This window comes from Periplaneta americana, chromosome 11 (genome assembly GCF_040183065.1).
Source record: "Periplaneta americana isolate PAMFEO1 chromosome 11, P.americana_PAMFEO1_priV1, whole genome shotgun sequence".
NCBI classification, from domain to species: domain Eukaryota; kingdom Metazoa; phylum Arthropoda; class Insecta; order Blattodea; family Blattidae; genus Periplaneta; species Periplaneta americana.
This window is the reverse complement of record NC_091127.1, coordinates 31,539,453-31,562,090: the sequence shown is the minus strand read 5'-3', so window position 1 is coordinate 31,562,090 and position 22,638 is coordinate 31,539,453. Positions and strand designations below refer to the sequence as shown.

The following is a 22,638-nucleotide window of genomic DNA, read 5'->3' as shown; positions in this document are numbered from 1 at the left end:
AGAAGATGTTCAAGTGGTTATAAAGGAACTAAAAGGAAGAAAGGCACCAGGAATAGATGAGATAAAGAACGAATTCCTAAAATATGGGGGAAAGAAACTAATAGAGGAAATAACTAAATTATTTAATATTATACGAAAAAATCAGAAAATCCCCAATGAATGGAAAACAAGTGTTACTATACCTATATACAAAAAAGGAAATAGGGACGACCCAGAGAATTATAGAGGAATTACTCTCCTTCCTTCTGTGTTAAAGTTACTAACGAAAATATTACACAGAAAACTTCTGTCATATATATGTATTAGTGATGAACAACAAGGATTCAGACCGAATAGAAGCACAACAGATGCAATATTTATAACAAGGCAAATAGTAGAAAAGGCAATTGAATATACAACACCTGTTTTTCTATGTTTTATAGATTTGACAAAAGCCTTTGATAGAGCTAAATTAGAAGATATAGTAGAAATCTTGCAAGAGAAAGAAATACCAAGAACAGTAATAAATTTGATAATGGATATAAATACAAATACTGAAACAAAGATTTCTATAAATGGGAAATTTACGGAAGGAATTAAGTGTGCAAAAGGAATAAAACAAGGAGATTCTCTAAGTCCTTTATTGTTTAATTTGATAATGGATAAAATTATACAAAATGTAAAGTGTCTTCCAGGTTACCAGATGGGAAATAAAAATTTTAACATAGTATGTTATGCTGATGACGCAGTTCTGATTGCCAGAACAGAGGATGAACTTCAACGATTACTTCATCGATTCGCGACAACAGCAGAAAAATTTAATATGGAAATTTCTACAAATAAAACTAAATGTATGTGTATATCTAAGAACCCAATAAGATGTAAATTGGAAGTTAATGGGAAAATTATACAACAAGTTATGGATTTTAAATATCTTGGAATACACATTTCTAGTTCTCGTAGATTGATTGATGAAGTAAGAACTCAGGTTTTTAAAGCATCGAGAATATCAGGATACTTAAGAGATGTCATCTGGAAAAACAAATATCTAAACACAGAAAGCAAAGTAAAAATTTATAAAACATGTGTACGACCAATAATGACATACGGAGCGGATACGAGAGCAGATACTAGCCAAACGAAACGACTCATGAGAACAGCAGAAATGAATACTTTAAGAGCCATAGTAAGCAAAACAAGATTTGACAGAGTTAGGAACCAGGATGTTAGGAAAGAATGTAATATTATAGATGTTGAGACTTTCATCACAACGAAGAAAAGGGAATGGAGCTCCCATGTGGATAGAACTGACAACACGAGACTTATTAAGGCAGCAAAGAACCTACGCCCTAGAGGAAAAAGAGAAGTGGGCAGACCTCTCAAGAGATGGAATGAGACGTAATCATCATTGACGTAGCGTGTGTAAACAAACAGGCTTATGCCTATAGAAAAGAAGAAGAAGAAGAAGAAGAATAAAACAGTAGGCCTAGTATTCGTATAATATTTCCATGGATTGAAAGAAATTGCTATTTTACAAGCAGGAAGTTACCATCATATTGTCATGGATGAAAATATAATAGGATGCAGAACTTACTGAGTTTCCCGTAACACATGCTACAGGCGCTAATGTAGAAACTGATCTTGCTGCCATCTGTTGGACGGTGGAGAACTTATTAAATCTAGCAGCGCACCAAGTAGCGAAAACAAAAAGCTAATTACTCCATGCATTTAGTAACACACCTGGTGACGAAAATGTTAACATGCAGAAAATATTCCTTCCCTCCCACCCTTATCGATATTCTCAACTAACCCAATTTAAAACACATTTATTTATTTCTCACACCATCTTCCACTGAAAATTCTTACCAGAGCCAACAGAAAGATAAAAGAGACGATCTATTTTACACTACCCAATTAAAGTATAACCAGACAAAGACAGAAAATAAAGCAAAAGGTTAGATAATTGGGATTGTATTCTTTGGGTATTTAGTGTACAGCGCAATGGAAAAGTCCGCAAAAACTACTTAGATAGTTCAATTTATTACATTACGATTACTTTACAATACATTCAACAACACTATTTTTACAACGTCCATAAACATCACTGTTTAACAAACACTGCTTATACACACACTCAGTATCACTTTATGCCCACTCATTAGTAAGTTTCTGGCTGCCATCTTGTCTTCTCGAGCATCGTCTGTTCGTCTCGAACGAACGGATAAATATAGAACTCTGGGTAATCTACCCAACATGTAGTTCTAATGTTCACCACCCACGATGTCGGGCGCTGATCATCTTATTTGAACCCCCTTCCGTCAGATGGTGCTGATCACAGTTTCGCATCCTATTATATATTCATCCATGATATTGTCGTTAATTCAAACCATGATTTCCAATAATCTCTTAGCTCGGTTACAGGAAACATATACGAGTATTTCTTCGTAAATATGTTTAAACTTGTTCAAATATTTTATATCAGTTTCAGACATTATTTTTATTACGTTAATTCATTTTAATAATAATTTTAGTAAACGCCTAAAGCAAGCTTAGACCTACTTGTATAATTGTATTTATATGATATAAACCCGTTAATTAAAACTTGTGTTTAGATGTAGTATCGCTTAGAAAAAAAATACGTTTTAAGTTTAGTATTATTACATAGTAAGCGCTGCGAAAGGATCCGAACAATCTGGGCCATCGTTTCCCTAAGACTTCGCCTCTTCTGGTACTTAAGGACGTCGTAACAATAATTATTTTAGGGTACTTTGCATATACTGATAATGTTAATAGCGGTGGGCACTATCTGCCAACTAGCGGCAAAAATTTTTTTCAAGACTCGGACATAAGCGCTGATTGAGCAGGCAATGTAAGCAGCCGTAAAATGCAATCCAGCAGGCAGTGGTCCATGTTTAGAGATGTTATTTTAGCAGGACAACTGTTAATTGTACAACGTATACGCCCATCTATATGTGTACGCCTTACGAAAATTGAAACCCTCTCTCACCAGTAAGTCTTGTCCTCCATTACTGCCTCCTTGAACCATCTCCATGACAACCTTCACGAGTCAGCCCCACAATGTTTATGTCTCCCAACTAGATATGTCTAGTACTCAATGCAAACACGCCATCTAGGAATCGTGCCTTAGTAGAAAGAGAGGTACTATACGCATGCCACCAGATTTCGTGCGCGATCTCTACCAACTTAACAAAAAAAAACATATTTAGACAATGTCGTTGGTGCATTCCTTTAAGTCTATATAACTGTATTCTTCAATTACAAACAAATAATTCGGGCGCAAGCGCATTGCACCGACTGAAACTGACATAGGCTATTTTTCGACATAATTCTGGCTTGCCATGCAACGCAATTCCCTTAGAAAAAGAGAGAGAAAAATGGATAGACGAAAAGAGGGGACTGAATAACATTTGAAGATGTTTACGAAACAATTCACTGTCCAGTAATTTCTTACGTTTCTGTAATACGTGGACTGGCAAATATGGGGATGATTAATGATTGTTTCACTATAAAATAAACATTTTTCACCCCCTGGAGGTAAATATACTACCACAGAACACAAGATTACCATTATTACTCATGGCTACACGCCGAGTTCGAAGATATTGTGCCCATTGGGACAGGATAAACGTTGTCAAGCTACTTGTATTACCAACATAGGCTATAAATATCGTTGTCATACATTATTCACGTGACATCAAAGATACATGCCAGACAATTTCCAGGCGTAGGCTATCATTTATACTGTCGGGTATTAATGAAATTATAATAAACAATTCAACTCATATCTTAGAGCACAAGAGATAGTTTACGTCACAATAATCCCAGGAGACCCGGATTCAAATTCAGGCAGTTCAGACTTACAATCTTTCCACAAGAATCGATTGTATGTTCCTTGACTTTGTTTAATAACGTTTCACACGGTAGCTTATACTATGATGACTATTATAAACAGAACCCGACTACTTGTGAATATTTTTATATTATTTAAATACAGGGTGCTCCGTTTGGATATGGATAAAATAAAAACACCGTAAAACATTTACTAATGAACTTTATTTTTTGAAACTTTGTGCATACAACACTGAAAGGTGGGAGATTCCTAAGAGCTCAACATGACCCCCATTGCGCACCCAGCACAACTCATAACGGTGATGCAATTCAGCTCATGTCCGTTGTAACATAAGAGCGGTGATTTGTTGAAAAGCTTGAGTAATTTTTACTCTCAGATCATCAATGTTCCTGGGTTTCTGTGAATAGACAATGTCTTTAACAAAACCCTACACGAAGAAGTGAGAACTGATGAGATCTGGGGACTTTGGGGGCCAAGCCAAGAGATAGCTGCTTCTCGTACTGGGTTTCGCCTGCGATCTCCTGCATGTTATTTTTAACACACAACCTGTTTCTACACATGTTCGATATCACAACATTATGGAATCATATTTAGGTGCATTACGCACAGCATACTCACGTCAAAATTCCCTTTGGACTCTTAACACTCAAATTTAGCATACCAAAGAACGCATTGTGCCCGATGTTGATTTCTAGTACCCATTTTAATCAGCTACGATTTTCATTTGTCCTTTCAGATTATGCATTGTTGATTGTGATATGGAAACTCCCATCTTTTAATCTTAATATAACCAGCAAGAAAATTTTCCTACTATCATAGTAGCTTTATAATAATAAATTAATATTATCCATACCCAAACGGATCAGACTGTATATCCTTAAATTGTTTTATTTAATTATTTTTGCGACAAATCTTATTTACAAACACAAACAAGAATATCAAGTACAGAGCGAGTAGGTAGAGTTTGAGATTCGTATTCAGGAGGTCCCGAGTTCAAACTTCGTGGTCGACCAGTCCGACTGGAGTTTTCATGGTTTCCCTCAGCAACAAAGGCAAATGCCATGAATCATCATCGCCTCATTCACCAATATCATAAACAATAAAACCATCTATAATCAGTTACATGAACACAAGCCATCTACAACACACAATAGAAAAAGGAACTTAACAATAGTAAAAACTGCCTACTGGTATACACATAGATACTACACTTGCGAAATGACCACAGGTGTTAAAGCGTGCATAATTAAACTTAACAAAAGAATAATAATATCAAGTGTCTGTTCAACATTTTGAGAAGTAAGGATGGATTGGATCGTTAATGAAATCAATTTTGGAAGGTTGAAGTATTCAATAGTTATTAGAGTAAAAGCTGTAACCTCCTCCTCCCACTTCTTAAACTCTACAACAGCGGTCATCAGCACAGTGCACCCTCGAGCTAGCGTCACTTACCCGCGGATAAGAGATACACTCGCGTGCATCCGTGGATGCTGGCGGGTATGCTTTCTACCTCTCCCTTCTGCACGACGCGACGGTGCACATTTCGATACACTTCTTACCCTTTACCCATTTCAGCGAGTGCTGACCACCACTGCTCTAGAGGTGGAGTTAACATGCTAATTGAGGTTCGTTTTCCGACCAAAGTCATCAGTAGGCACTTTGCAACAATGTGGCCTCCGCGATCTCCAGATTTCAATCCGGCTGACTTTTGGTTGTGGGGTTATCTAAAAGACCGAGTTTTCCTGACACATCCAACAACCCTACTGCAACTGAAAGATGTCATCTCGCAAGAAATTGCCAATATTCCAAGACATTATCTGCATGGTGTCGCAGACAGAATGCTGAACAAGAGAACGGCGGACATTTTCCCAAAGTTTTGTAAACCCCGTTGTTTGCCCAACGCTGTGATGTTTTTGTTTTTTCCCTATCACAAATATTATAATATTTATAGCGGTTTAATTTTTGAACTGACTTTTGAAATATATATATATATATATATAGGGTATTTCAAAAGTCAGTTAAAAATTATATATATATATATATATATATATATAAATAATTCTAAATCTCTTTTAATGTTTCATTATGTTTTTGTAAAAGATAATATTAACTGAAAAAAACCCTTTCAAGTGTTGACAGAATTTTGTATTTAATTGGAACTACACACAGATTAATTTGTTTTTACCTCATTTTTCTTACAGGAGAAGCATTTTTGTAGGCACAAAACAAGCAAGTATATACACAACAGAAAATTAATGTTAATGGTTTCTGTCTCGTTGAGGAAATAGCCTCACAATCGTTTTATAACTTCTCAATTTATTTTTAATATGATGGTTCTGGCTTTAAATAAGGTATTATATGTAGCATAGCGTAATATGGTTTATGCTCGACCATGCCGAAATGTAGTAATTATACACCTGGTAGCAGACCTTTAATGCATGTCATTAAAGTACACCTACTCATTAAAGGTCAGGTCTTTCAGCCAATGACGACTCAGGTTACAACTGTTCAGCCAATGACAGGTCAGCTTTCTACCGTTATAAAACCGCAAGTATCGATTATTCTCGGATATGCAATCGAAAAACAACTAGCGAAACGCCACGGAGGCTGGAAATCCAATACTGTCGCAGAAGGTTATGTTCTGTTACTATAATAATTAGCGTTAATTGTAAATAATATTCAAATAAATTCAATTTGTCATCTCGTTTTTCAATGTCTAATTTAATTTGAATGTTATCTCTGTAGGTTCTTATGGCCTAGCAAGGTCAATGTGGACATCTGTTCCTCGGAAAAAATCAATACTTTCACGTCTGCACACATCTCACAACATACGGGACAGTGCTAAAAAATTAATAATATCAAGTTAGAAATATGGTCGAGCATAAAAAGTCGTATGAAACTCGCCTATAATGGTAATTAAGAAGCTCGTATGAAAATGATGAAACTCGCTTGCGCTCGTTTCATAAATATTTATACTCACTTCTTAATTACCTTCATTATAGGCTCGTTGCATAATGTACTATTATGGTTCTTCTGTTGATCTCTAATATTTCATAATTATATTTGATTTAAAGTACAACGCAAATAAGCCTACATAAAATTATTAACATTCTCAATTTCTCTATTACCAAATAGGAGAAACTGTGTTTTAATTTACTTACTAGAGTTAATAAAACATTTGTTTTGTCCACAGTAATTCCTATCCCTATCAGTTTGGAATGATTTTCAAGCTCTGTATATACTTACTATACTGTTATATTTCCACCTACTCATCTATTCATTTTTTCGTTTATATGTTTACTAAAAAAACCCAAACCGAAACCTAGTTCATCACACTAAAATCACGCTTCAAAACATTTTCGATGCCAGGCTTCATATCCGTTTGTTCAACACGAACTTCCTATGTGTGCTGTGCTATTCACACATTGAGGATTTACTCTATGCTTTTATTCTGTGCGTTTATTAATTGACAAAAATCCCGTTCAAAGTCATTGATTTAGTAATTATCGCTTTACTCTGTCCACGTCCCGGCTTCCAATCAAACACTTGTATCCCATTACAACGCTTGTAAATTACAGTTCAAATTATGCATGGGCTACACAGCGTGGAAATGTTATGTTATAAGGTATTAGAAACTCGTACAGATTTTTTTAACGCAAGCCCTGTTTTTTTGTAAAAGCGAGTAACAGTGCAGGACTGAGAAACTTAACTGACATGGGGTCTGACGAATTAAGTAGTGATTGAGAATTACCCGCACTTAGATGACAGATACGGAGAACACGGCTTTTCTGGCTTGAATCGTAAAGGAGGATGAAGTGAGTGCATCATTACTAGGGATAGAAGTTCAAATACCGAACCTTCTTATTCTTCGTACTCTTAAATTAGGATTCAATCCTGTTCTATTTCAATCGGTGCTCTGAGGATGACCCATAAATAGGTCAAAACATGTAAACAAGGTACGTTAGAATTTAACACAAGAAAGTCTCATCATATATATTCCGAAATATTATATTAATACCTTTATTTCTCAATATATAACCTGTACTCATTTCCCTGGTTTCTTTTATTATTTCCTCCATGATGACGTTAAAAAGGATTGTATTTAAATTGTCTTCCTGTTTCAATTGGTATCTTTTCTGTCAATTGGTTATTTATTCTAATTCTTGTACTGTTATACACCGAACCTGTTCTTTAAAACTATTTTTTGTCCCATAATATTCCATTTAGCATTGCTATTGCTGATCTTTCTTTATTTATCTTGTCTTTAATATCAACCTCTTTTCCGGCCTCTTTATTAATTTTGACACCTAAATAATACAATACTAAAAATGTAAGCCCAATACTAACTTTTAAGTCACAGAAATCCTTACCCTATAATGTGTTCAAAACTACTTCCGACCTGACAAATGGGCCTTTAACATGTTACCACAGTCTAGTATATACAGTCATGAAGCTTGAGTTGTGAGGGAGCTAGGAACAATAGGCTATGCCGGTACTATTTCGCATTGTCTGTAATGAGGCGATATTAGCGATCCTAGTGGCTAACAACTATCTATGGATGAATATTTACTATACTTGTTTTTTTGAAAGATGGGACATGACAGGGGCGTTGCGATCGGAAAAACAACTGAATGCCACATAGCGTGGTAGGCCTGTTGCTATGGTAACAACGGTTGAGTTGCCAAACTTACCGTTCCCACGTGGCGAGTGCTTAATAGCTCTCTTGGCCCCATTTATTGTGCACACAATATTAGCATTGGTACGTTTCGTGTTTGATTCTCTGTCGATTTTTGTATTATTTTCTTACCTTCGCGTCAATTGTCAATGAATGTTTTAACGTCAGCCATCTTAACGTCAATTGCTAGCTTCCATCAGCTGGCAGCGTGGTAGTCCATACTGGCAAACATAGCACTGTAGTTCTAAGCTCGGCCGCTTAACTGTCATGTCCCATTTTTAAAAAAAAACAAGTATACGTATTGAGCTACGTGACTGTATATAGTAGACTGTGATGTTACCATGGCAACCATTCGAATCAACCAATCACTAGAGGCGCGTAACCATGGTAACGGGACGGTGTTGCCATATCTATGTTTACAAGTTGCACGTGCATAATATAATGCCCCACATGACTTTGAGTTGGCTGGTTAGCGCGTGCGTTGTGTGGATTAAAAATATGGTTTAGTTTTATTATTGTTTTAGTGTATCGATAATTACTGTGTTTAAATTATATTACACGTATTATCTTCGTTGTCATTGGTGGAGTGTGTGACTAGACGTGTGTTTTCTAGTTCTGCGAGAGTTTCTAAACAGGTGACTTGTGCAATGTCGGAAGGAAGGAAAGGCAGGCGGAGAACAAAGAATATTGTACAAGGTGCCCCGTTAACAGTGAAGCGCGAGAGATTGTGTGTAACGTAAGAGAGTATTTTGAGATGGAAAAATATAATGGCGGGCCTCTTTTACCTTTGGCGCAAGTCGTAATGAGAACTGCTGCTTGTGTTAAAATTAATAAGAGCACTGTTATTGATATTGGAAAAGAAAATGACCGTGTAGATGAAGATGACGCTGGGTCCTCAAGACTTGAAACACCGGGGAAAAGGGAAAAGTGGAAAAAAATGTAACAAATAAACAACAACTATTTTTAACAAAATAATCTGCCCTCAATGAGAGTGACCATAAAGATCCAGAATAAAAGCACTACAGAAATAATTTAGAAAGACAAAAAGATTAAATACGGGAATTGTTTAGTAAAACATCCAGAGAAATGCAAACCGAAAAGAATCGTCAATGGCCAAAATATAAATGGTAATGCAATATTTGGATTGAATCCTTAAGAATATCCAATAACATTTTTTGAATTTCACAAAATCGGAGACCGAGTGCTTTTAAAATATTCCATGTGAACTTAGGAAGAGTGCCAGGCGCACCAAACAAAAGACCAGAAACACTCCACTGGCTAGTGGGAAGGTTATATTTCACACTTAGATAAGGGATGCAGGACTCATAAATGGATTTCTTCTCCTCATCAACGTGTTGTGCCTGCAGGGCATCCCTCTCGAACCGGATTGTAGGATCAAGAACTATTCCCTTAGATTGAGTCCTGTGGATGGCTACAATATCTGCTCTTCTGTTCGAATCTAAGGATGAAACGCAGTGGATCTCCTCGTATACTTCCCATCCACGACGCTTGAGGACATCAGCAATACCGGTCCTGGCCTTATGGTGTCGATTGTTGCGCAGCAGCTCCGTTTTTCGACAGAATCCCAACACGTGACCAAGAGGAAGATGCTTTTCTAACAATACTGCATGAGCGAATACTGGCGTCATAAAAGTAAAGGTATCGTATTAAATTTAAACTTGCTTTTACAGTCTACATTCTTTCAACGCTTTTCTAACAATATTACAAAAGCCTGCTGCTGCTACTGCTACTAATAATAATATAGGCCTACTAAAAATAATAATGTACACTAATTTTAATGCATAGTATTCAACAAATTGGTTAGTAATGTATACGTTCATGTCAGCTGTTCGTTAATGCACTCTATCGGCAGCGCGCTCGCTTACACAACAAGATGGACAACATGACAACACTGCTCCCCCTTCTCTGTAAACTGTCAAGTCGGAAGTAGTTTTGGTCACACCATAGGTCAAATGAGAAACGAGACGAGAAAGGGAGGAAGGGAAATTTATATAAAAAGAAAGGTGAGAAAGAGAATTATACAGCGACATCATTTTATTTTTACTACAATTTTTATTGTACCTGAGTTTTTGAATGTACTTCACTACCACCCACTCTACTAGTAAACTTCCAACCGTTCTTCACACAGAACCAAGCGTATACAGTCAAAGTCGCCTTACGGTCATAGTAAACACAAACAGTACTGCGTTAGTGAGTATAGTACGTTCCAGAAATATGTTCGCTTTCAATATTGAATCATATTCTCACACAAGTACTGTCGTCCGTTTAACTATGTTGCATCCCGATTTCCCCACCCACTTCTGCCCGTCCCTTTGTGGCTGGGCTGTCTTAGCTCTTTTCTGAAAACATTATTTTCTGTTAGGAATTGGACGTCTACGTAATATTATACAACTGTTTAAAATAACTTAAATAAAAGGACCTCGTTAAGTAATTAACTGTCACGTGATTTCCCCTCTTTCTACGACCGTGCGACATAACCACTTGGACGGACAGTAAATAGCATGTCTGAATAATTTTATCTTTTCGGATCGGGCAAAAATGAAGATTGAATTTACAGTACGTAAGGTACTCTTTTATAGAGTAGGTACAGAATTATTTCAACACGAGTTTACTAGTACGAAGGACGAAACTTCTAGTTAGAACTAGGTACAATAATCTATAATCTATGCACAAAAGAACTGAAACCTGTATCGAAATGAACGGCCACCATTTTCAAAAATGTGTTTAAATACCCATATTATGATTATTTTTCCATTTAACTTCATTTTCTATATTGTACGCTAATGTACTATAGACAGTATAATATACACTGCATAATGAATACGTCCGCATGGTTTGCTCAGTTCGTGAGTAAAAACACTTATTGTTAATATTGTACTGTATTTTGGTTAAACAAAAAACTAATGAAAATTATCGAACTCAAAATCGCGATATTTCCTAGTTTACGTAAATGGATGAACTACTTTTCTTCCCTCCTATACCTAGTAGAGTGATGTGTTTGTGTTTTACGCCAGTATCATCGAACTACAGTCGTGGAAGGGGCTAGCAAACTGTGTTTCCGGTTCTCTAAAAGTACAGTCAGGTTAATATTAAAAATGTTAGTAAAAATAAAATGATGTCCCTGTAAAAAGGAAAAGTAGAGAAGAAATAAAAGAAGAACAAGAAGAAGATAAAAGTTAAGCACGCGTTTTCAACTTGTAATGGATGTAATACACTCATTTAGAGTGCAGTACAGTATTCTACAATATTCTGTTAGCAACACGCAGCTTAACGTTGTCTACTTCCTCATATCCTACGGTGTGATAGCAGCGGCTGAAGAAAGCATGCGTTGGCAAGGAAAGTTGACGAAGTGAACTGTACCTTTTGTTCCCTCAGTTGAGCCTCCAACACGTCGGCGGTGTGCCCCACCGCCCCCATCCGCTCGAGGCGAGTCTCCATGCGCCCCAACCAAGCTTCCACCTCCAGTCGCTTGCTCTCGTAGCGCTGGCTGTCAGTCAGCATGGCGTCCAGTTGCGTCTTCCTCTGCATCACTTTGGAGTTTGTTTCGTCCCAATGCTCGCGCAATTTCGTCACTGTAACACAAAGAAACGCGGCCTTATAGCGACTTTGTTTCTAGGAGACCGACAGCACAAATGACAAAGCTATGTAGTATCACGTACAGTCTGCCGAAACATTTCAAATTGTCAGTGCTAAATTTGACGAAGTACAGTCCCAGAAAAAAAAATGACCCGACTCTTGAAGATATTTACAAAGTACGATTCATACCACAACAGTTTCCAATCCAGTATTATTTGAATAGTGTTATAGGAAAGTATTTCACAACTAATGCAAACAGCACGAAATTAATCTGCAAATGAGATCAATTCTGTGCCTAAGATTCGTTTTGAAACAAACACGATACAGTACGACAACCCCGATTATGACAATTCATCGCAAGCATTCCGATATCTCTATGCTAGACACTTTATAAATATCCATCTATTATTAAGAACACAGAGTGTTTCCGAGGTTGTGTTACAAACATTCAAGGATGATGGCGAAGGGCACATGTATCAATTTGAGATCAGGAACCCTGGTCCGGAAATGACCGAATCGACAGTTACAAGCAAAAATAATTGTGTGGAAATGAAATAATTTTATTCCTCTGTACACCTTATTTATGTGTATTTATCTGTACATCTTACACATACTGTATTCATCTGACGTTGTTTACGTTGTCTACCTACAATATTCCGTTCAATGCGCTGTCTGAGGGTGGGGACAAGAAACTACACTAAGGCAATGCAGATAGCGTAATGTGTAACGGACATGGTCGGTCCTGATATGCACGTTTGTAGACAGCAATGTATGTCTACAAGTTGCAGTGTCCAGTCGATCAGTCCTAGTGAAATGGAGGAGTACACGAGAGCGGAATATGCAGACCTGATTTTCGAATACGAATGAGCCAATGGGAACAGTAGACAAGCTCAAAGATTGTATCGGGACAAGTACCCAAATAGGAGATATCCGATCCATACCATCTTTCCACGACTGTTGCAAAAGTTAAGGGAAGAAGGGCACGTGGTGCCAAATTACAATTCCATTTCCACACAACTATTTTTGCTTATAACTTTCGAGTCAGTAATTTCCGGACCATGGTTCTTTATCTCAAATTGATACACGTGCCCTTCGCCATCATCCCTAAAAGTTTGTAACACCACCTCGGAAACACCCTGTAGATGTATTTTCATCACATTCTTTTTTCAAATAACTTTCGGATTATAACAAAACTCAAAGTAAAATGAATTTCAATAACTACCAAAGCGATCTCATGTAGACTATACAATGGGGTTCAAAGATATATATGACCTACAATTTTATAATCGTGTAAGCCAGTGGTCGTCAGCACTCGCTGAAATGTGCAAAGGGTAAGCGGTGCCGTCCCGTGTACACCGTCGTGCAGTAGGAAGAGATAGATAGCATACCCGCTAGAAGCTACGAGTGCACCATGGTGCACTGCGTTTTCCGCGGGTAAGGGACGCTAGCTCCAGGGTGCTCTGTGCCGACGACCCCTGGTGTAAGCGACATTTCTAACCACGGGATAAGTCAGAACCAAAGATATAAAAAATTTGACAAACATTGAAAGAGTTCTCAATAAGTGGCACCATTATTGGGGCGGTTAAAAAAGTCCCAAGAAAAATGATTATGTAGATTAAGCATAATTATTATCATAATTGACAATATCAGTGGTTTCCAGCTAAACCCATTGTTTATTTACAATCAGTAGAGGGAGATGAAATATTAAATTCTATAATGCGGGTATATTTATGTACGATTGGCAACACTGACTATTATTTTCGCCGGCTATTCATAGAAGTAATATCTAAAGAAGTCACACTTACACCAACAAATTACTGATCAAAAACGAATATTAGTAGGGTCAGGTATCTTTAAACGCCAGTATAGGCCTACTGCTTTGGAACACTGAGCATGCGTAATACGTTGAATCTGAAACTTGGAAAATTCAGGCGGTTCATTTTTTTTTCTGGAATTGTACATAAGGTCTATTGATTTCATCTAGTAAATATAAAAGTCGTATTGATGGGATTTTAATAAATACTAGAATTACTGATGGAATAACAGTTCATCTTACTTCAATTATTTGGCCTTCTAGCAAGAATCGATTACCAGTAATATACCGGTAGATCTATAATAATTACAATAATTTCTAATATCAGCATGTACCGAACAGTTTTATTCTTTGTTTGTTTATGCATATGCTGGAAAGACGGTTTTGGAGGAAAGTTTTATTAAAAAAATCATGTTGTCGATTCTCCAATTATGAGAATTCATACAAAAAACGAATGGGCAAAATCATACTGTCAGTGTGATGTGCTAACGGATCTCATAATCTCTAATGGTGATGGTGATATTGATCATGATGATAATGATAATAATGACAGTGACGTTAATGAGTATCATTTTGGAGGCGATAATGGATTTAATGATGATGATGGTGAAAACGATGGTTATGGATACGATCATAATTTACTGATGGTATGTTTTATCCGAAAATGAAGTCGGAATTTGCATGGCGATGGTTTAAATACCTCAGATGGTGTACGACAGATTAGACTACGAAGTCCAGTCCTAGAAATGACATAATTATGGCTCGAAATTACAGTTATTTAGTGTTCTAGATATTTTAATGTAATAGATTTACCTACTTCAATAATGTGATCACTGAATTATTGACACAGGCCTATACCGTACTTTTCTCCTAAACTATGTTCTTAGCTTTGAGCTAATTTATGTATATTTTGAGTTTTCACGATAAAGAATGAGCAATTTCTATAGGTCATATAAATAGTAATTTATGTATCAAGGGCGAAATGTAGATGTTTATAGACAGAGATAGGGGCTTGCTGATGAGGACCTGTGACCCGAGGTTTAAACATGAAATTTCGCCAAAGGTTCATACATTATTTTGTGGCACACTAGTCTGTAATTCAATAAATTAAAACTTTTTGATAAGAGTTTTAGGTTAGGAATTTGCTTTGTGTTTGTATGTCTTGTTTAGCGTGTTTTGTTTGGTATCTAGGGGCTGTGTATACTAGAAAAAAAAACAGAATATCTAGAATAAAAATTCTTAATCGAGGGACGCCATGCATGATGCTATTATTTCTTTGTTGATAAGTTAGGCCAGCGAATAGTGATTATAAAGAATGGACACTGAGCGAATTTTCCTGTGTTTTGTTTCTCTGTGCGCCGGCGTTTAGTTCCACTTTCAAGCGCTAGAGGGTAGTGTAATCGAGCATACGCTAAGATAATAATAGAGTATAGAGTTGAGACACAGGATCCAAACATCGCCTACCTTATTGCATAATCCAGTAACGCTTTGCTTCAAATAAATTCAAGTTAACAACTTTTCCTTATTTCTCAGGGACGAACTATTTTTATAGTTGTAATAATAATTTTTTATATTTCAGATATAATAAATTATATTATAAAATAATATAATACATTATAAAATTAAGTATCGAATTCATTTAATATTTGTAGATAATATAATATAGATATATGGTTTTACTTCTCGTAAGAGTTTTGTTTTTCCATTTTCAATGCTATCAAATCATTACATATTTTAATTTTTGTTGGGGTCAACGTCTCAACTCTCATCATAAAGGAATTCTAGAGCCTAGACATTACAGTTAATAACGGATTTATTATTTTATGGATCCAATTTATTTTATTTGAGTACATAATGTACCTAGATGTATTATTTGTTATATTTCCGCTGTGTTGACTGCTAGCTGGTGTGATTTCAGCGCCAACTCTAGGGAGAAAGCAGAATCTCACGCTCTAACTGGCTTGAAGGTCATTGAAATCACTCCGGCTATATCAAAGGTACCGACGCGAAGTGTCCATACTTAATTACCTATACGCTGGATAGGCTACCAATCTCTGAATTTAATACATAATGCTCTGTTATGTTGGAAATGGTGTCGGGGTCTGTTGCAACTGAAATTCCTTCTGGAGTTGTTATTAAAGCCAAACAAGCTGAAGATAAGTTGTTACTAATTAAATAAATGTAAGTATAAGTACACAAACGATATTTATTTTTGCCCTAGGGCGTATAAAAGATTTCGGGTCCCCAAAGGCATAATGGACTATATTACATCTTATCCATGAAGAATTTGAACAATTATGCACTATTGCGCCACAAAGTGTATTTTGATTCTTTTCAGTATTAGATCGTAGGTACTCAGATAAAATTTTGAAGTAAAAATACATTTGGTGATATAATTTTCTCAAATCAACAAATTTTTTAAGTAACACAAAATAATATAAAAAGATATTCAAAACTAAACGTTCCAGAAATGTAACACTTACGAATATCATTGGAAAACATTCTGCAAGCAAACTAAGTTCTTATAAGCTATTTAGAGAAATTTACAAGGAGTGCATGTTGCCTATGTTCTTGTTCCAGAAATAATTCAATGGTGCACGTAATATCTCACTTTAGTGACCGATACAGTGTCTATCTTCCATGTGAAATTATGAAGTATCCTAACTCTCTGTAAAGTTTGTAATATTTCTTGTGCAAATTTCTAAAATCTTGGGAGGAAAAAAAGAATGAAGTTAGGCCTTATAAGTGTAATAAAAGTACCTCTCTCTTAATTATAATTTCTAAATAACTTGCCAGGAAAATTCGTCAATGATTTTACACCGTTCGAGCACGCATCTCTTAAGGAGTTAGGTATAGCTTGCAGCGGTAAAATTTTTGAAAATATTCAAAATTTTAACTCCATTACTGTATCTTGTATAATAATGAAAATTGGTAGGTACAAAACATTGTCCTTCTGTTATATGAAAAAAATATTTTTATGATTGAAAACATGTACATATATATATATATATATTTTTTTTCAAAATTAAAAATGTTGGCAGTTCACTGTGCAGTGATGAAGCGTTTCCGTCATAACTAAATAAACTTGTTAACTTTTTCATGTCCTCTCTCTTTTATTTTATTGCTGAAACTCATGTTTACATTATCATGTTGTTTCAACTACATTCGTTAATAAATATATATTTTTATTTTGTGTAATAAAAATTATTGATATTTCACCATTTTGAAAACGAATTTTTTTTATCAGATAGTCTATCAAAGGCAGAGAAGTGATCTTGCATCATATTGTAAATATGACATGCATAAATAAACACAAAAAATTTCAACACAAAATGTTGGATAATTTTTTAGTTATGTTGGAAACGCATTTCCACTGCACAGTGAAATGAATTTCAAAAAAAAAAAAAAAATGTAAAAATTTTTTAAATCGCAAAAATATTTTTTCATCTAGCAGAAGTACAGTATTTTACATATACTAATTTTCATTATTGTAAAAGGTACAGTAAGGGAGGAATAAAAATGTTGAATATTTGTAAAATTTTACTGCTGTAAGCTGTACCTAACCCCTTAAGTCATGCTGTGTGGGGCATACCGAAATACAAGGCCATACTAGACTAGTACCGAATTTATTTGAAGTGAAAATTTGAGGGTGCATGTTGTTTTGCAGTATATTTGTACATAAAATAAAATCCAAGATCATGAAAGAATAAATCTTTTAAAATAATGTATATTCACTGAACACTTAATTTCATCTACAGATACCAGATCATTTGTTACAGGCACGACATGTTATAGGTCGAACTATAATTTCGTTACTGTCCTCTAAAGTCTAGACAGAATGATAGCTGTACTGAATTTTGATCTATCAAGATTTTTTTTTTCCTTCACGCTATATGTACTTTGTCAGTTGTGCGCATGTATTCTGTATGCCTAACAAAAAATAATGTCATATATATACAATTGCTTTTCTGTGTTTGAACCAATAGTCACAAAATTCAACGGCTGGTAACAAAAACTTTGTAAAATTCCATTAAATCATCTTAAAACATTAATTACTATGACTAGTAACACTCCTCTCTCATGCAATTGAATGTATTATATGGAAACCCGTGCATTACGATTGATTATAAAGAATGGAACTCAACTTGTTTTTAATAAAACAGACTATGTACAGCTGTCAAAAAATGAACAGCAGTTATTGTTCACATTTCACAATTAATTACAAGTTATAAGTCCGTGATCCATTAAAGACTGCAGATTCATGAAAAAGCTGTAACAAATAAAATGCTTCAAAAAATATCACCCGATTCATAAAATATTTTTTTAATGATTCACTAAATGGAACTATACTCTCTGGGGTTCAATCCCAATTGAATTACAGAGTTACACTAGGTAAAGAAGACTAGAGAAATATAATTTTTACTCATGTTTTCCCTCATTTCCCACACTCACCAAAACTCACTACATTATCTTATATTTCCGATATAAATTGCAATTGTTCAGTTATTAATGAAGTTAATGAGGTTAAACACTTAGGTATAATTATTGATAATCATTTAAAATGGGATAATCATATTCATTATATTTGTAATAAATTACATAAAACATATTACTCTGTTGTTCTAAGAAATATTTTGTCAATTAACTGTTTACGTATAATTTATTTAGCATTATTTCAATCTATATTTATGTATGGTATCAAGGTTGGGGTGGAACTTACAAATCCAACGTTTATCCGTTAATTTTACCACAGAAAAAAGTATTAAAAATTTGTTTTAAAAATCAGAAAAATTACCCAACTGAATTGTTGTTTAAACACTTCAAAGTTTCCAATATTAAACAAATGTATTATTTTATTTTATTAAAATATTTTCATAGAAATTTTAATAACTTTGAAAGGTATATACATAAATATAGAACTAAAAATATGAATTCTCTGCGTTTGTGTGAACCAAAATGTAAAACCAATGCACAGGTTTTTATCATAGCATGAGTCAAGGTCCCAAATTATTAGGGGAGAGTCGGGTAGTATCGGACAGCGGGTAATATTGGACAGTGAGTTTCTTTCATATACCACACAATGATAGTACCTAATTGACATGGTTACGTTTCTGTAATATCGCATAGAGAAACGTAACCATGTCATTCAGGTACTACCATATGGTGGTAGATGAAAGAAACGCACTGTCCGATATTACCCGATGTCCAATACTACCCGACTCTCCCCTAAACAAATTTTATTCCAATATTATTTTAACCACGAATCCTCTCCAAATTAATAAAAATATAAAACATTTGTATTGGATTTAAAGTTTCGGTTTAAATATATTAAACACTTTTTAATCTGTACTCACTCTCAATTTTAATTTTATTTTTGTCTGTATTGGAATCCCCTCCTGAGTACGAGTTTTACTCATTCAGGAGTGGACTAGTTTATCTTTCATTGTATTTATTAACTTGTATTCATTTCAAACTAACTAGCAATAAAATAAATAAATAAATAAATAAAATTTTCCCGGATTGCATATGAATTCATTACATCATAAGCATATGACACAGAGCAACCTAAAACATTAGCTGAAGTCTGGGGGGGATGGCCAATCATATTACTACATTATTACTCCCTGCACAAGAATTGGCCATATCTGCTGTAATACAGGATTAGCTTTTCGGTCTGATGAATGTTTGTATCTGACTGACGTAAGCCTATCTATATTAGATCTCTGAAGCTGAAGATCCACGCTCGTATCTATCTTCCTACCACAGGGTTTAGCACGCATGAAAAATCAAATAGTGGTCGTAGTACAGGAAGGACTTCGGTTCATGTCCGTAGAAGTATAGAAATTATATTTTTCTGGTGATAGAACCGTAGGATTTTTAAAAGTTTTCAATGTTCCCGAACGGGAAGTGGAATTCTTGTCACCGAAACTCTCGTCATTGTACCACCTATAATAATAATCCGTGACGCTACAGCCCGTGAAGGGCCTAGACCGACCAGCCGGCTACTGCCCTCATGCCCACATGTCGAAGCAGAGGTGGACGATCATCCAACCAGAATGGAGGTATCGTGTGGTTAGCACGATGATCCCCCCCAGCCGTTATAGCTGGGATTCGCAACCGGATTTCGCTACCTATCGTAGCTCCCAAAGTGCATCACGATGCTGGGTGGGCACCGGTCCCATACACTGGCCGAAATTTCATGAGAAAATTTCTTCCCCCATGAGGAATCGAACCAGCGCGCATTCCGTAACGCGAGTTCTAGGCAGAATGTCTTAGACCGCGACGCCACGGCGCGGGACCATTGTACCACCTAGCCACTGCAATTTTGTCACCCGGTGTTTTGGCCACTTCGACTTTCTGGTCATCCGATATTTTGGTCACCAGTAGGCCTACACATTTTCTTAAAAATAATAATTTATTTTGACAAGTAAAATATCCACAAGTACGCTGTATAAAATGTTACACGATTTATGTTTCAAAATTATCACCAAAACTGTGTCCGATATCTCGCTGATCATCAGTATCTTCCAATTCATCTATATGTCGGGGCTCAGGTGACAAATTTTGTCTTTGTACTTTTCGGACAGTTCTCTTCAGGGTTTTTTCCTATGGCACGTTCATGTTTGTTTCACTCAGAACATTTTTAGCGTGACGCTGAATATTGCCTGCAGATGATGCATCAGCTGTTCGTACAGTTTCTTTCATTGCCTCTATGGTTTCAATGGCGTGAATCCTTCCCTAGTTACGATCATGACTCGGATGTTCAGAAGGGCCTTCAATTACAGATGTTTTATCTGGAGTCAGGGTTATTGTAGCGTCGCATCTTCTACGCTGGTGGCATCTCAAACATCACCGTAATCTCGGACTTTATGCCTGGCATAGGCTACATATATCCTTGATGTATTAGTTTCACAAAGCCCCTAATACTTCAAGTGAATCGAAATTTCCTTTCGTTATGCTCCATCAATACAATGAATTTGGTAATAACAAAAATAAGTAAGAACGTCACCTTACGCCTAAAATTTTTTTGTCAAATACTTATATGCGTAACCACGGAAACAGCCTTAAAATTACATTAAAATGTCATTAAATTTTTGCAATAAAACATTAATAAATTATTAAATCTGATAGGTGACGAGAACGCCGGTGACTAAAATGTAATTGGTGACAAGAAGGTATAACGACGACATCTACGGTGACGAGAATTTCTAGACCCTTCCCGAACTACTTACTGGTTTCATCTTCTGGGACATGTGACAGAAAAACATTACTAATCCCCTATAACGGTAGTAGAGTAGACTATACAAAAAAAAATAGTAAATCTACACACGTATATTTCAAAATCTTCATCTTACTAATAAAAAAAAACTCAGACTTTTACAGAGATGTAACTTCTAGCAACGCTAAAAACTAGAAATCTAGATTTCCAACACTCAGACAACATCGACAGATTTTTTAAAGAAAGTAAAGCAAGCGGATGTTTTTAGTTTTTGTATACATGTACCAACAATACCCCACTCCCATGAATGCCAAGAAAAATAAGGCCACATGCGTACAAATATAACGCAAGTACAGCATGTGTAAAAAAAGGCCTACAATTTACCTGTACTCTTGGATATAGAGTGTCCGTTATTGATCTCGTGCGCTACGACCAAAATTCCATATTTACGGACTGTAAAAGAATGGCTATTTTACATAATTTTGTTTTAATATTTCATGTCTTTTCTGCACAAATATCATAAATTTGTTAAATCATCGCATGCAGATAAAATGAAAGAATATGAAGTGACGAGTAATGCACAAGACATATGAATACACTGAGAACAATTTTTCAACTATTTTTCAATTTTTCTAAATTTAACATGTGTCTTATTTTCAAAATTTGAACACAGTGTAGATTCTTTAAAATGCGAAAATATTTCCATAAGTGAAGGAACAAACGGAACAGATGTTCCAAAAAAATCTCAGGAAAGTTAAGTTCCAAATTACCTTAAATTTTAATCTAAATGCATATTCAATACAGGCAGTTTTTATGAGAAATTTTTAAAATTTAAGGGTTATTTAATTTATTGAAATAGGAACTATTCAACACAAAGGAAGTGTAAATACAAAGTGGTTCAATTTCTTTACCAAAGTAAATTTAAGTGAAGTTCTATACATGTTAATACAGGGTTCTTTCCGATCTCTGATAACGAATTTGAATGATGTCACGTGCGTCAGGAGTCACACGACAGCTGAACTATGACGCGAGGTGACAGATCAGTAGTGAGTGATCTCATAGTCAGAGTGCACGGAGACTCACAGCAGAAATTCCTAAGAAAATCGAGCCTTTTTGGGAGGGGTACATAACAACCTTTTCCGATGCCAAGTACAGTTAAGTGAAAATAAAATAAGCCTGCAATAAACGAGGTTTCGTTATTTCCAAAAAAGGCATCTTCTGTGTACTTAATAAGACTGGTAAAACTGGAATGGAATAAAATTTGTATCATCTCGTGGGGTGCGACGACTTGTGACGGAGGGTGGATTGGCTTGCTTTTTCCATTCTGGAATTAATCCCATCCGAGCTTTGCCAGTCTTATTAGGTACACACAAGATGCTTTTCTTGGATATAACGAAACCACGTGTTTTGCAGGCTCCTATGATTTTCACGTAAGAGTACTTGGCATCGTAAAGAGATGTTATATACCCCTCTCAAAAAGGCTC

At 35.6% G+C, this 22,638-nt stretch overlaps 1 protein-coding gene across 12 annotated transcripts in view; it reads right to left on the bottom strand.

The window, feature by feature from the left end:
- The window catches only part of Dys (Dystrophin), a 2,834,509-nt gene that overhangs the window by 1,168,249 nt on the left and 1,643,622 nt on the right, over window positions 1–22,638 (bottom strand). For all 12 annotated transcript variants that reach the window (XM_069839232.1, XM_069839233.1, XM_069839235.1 and 9 more), the window contains one exon: window positions 11,907–12,118. In XM_069839232.1, the coding sequence (XP_069695333.1) occupies window positions 11,907–12,118 (212 nt within the window). The remainder of the gene's footprint in view (window positions 1–11,906; window positions 12,119–22,638) is intronic.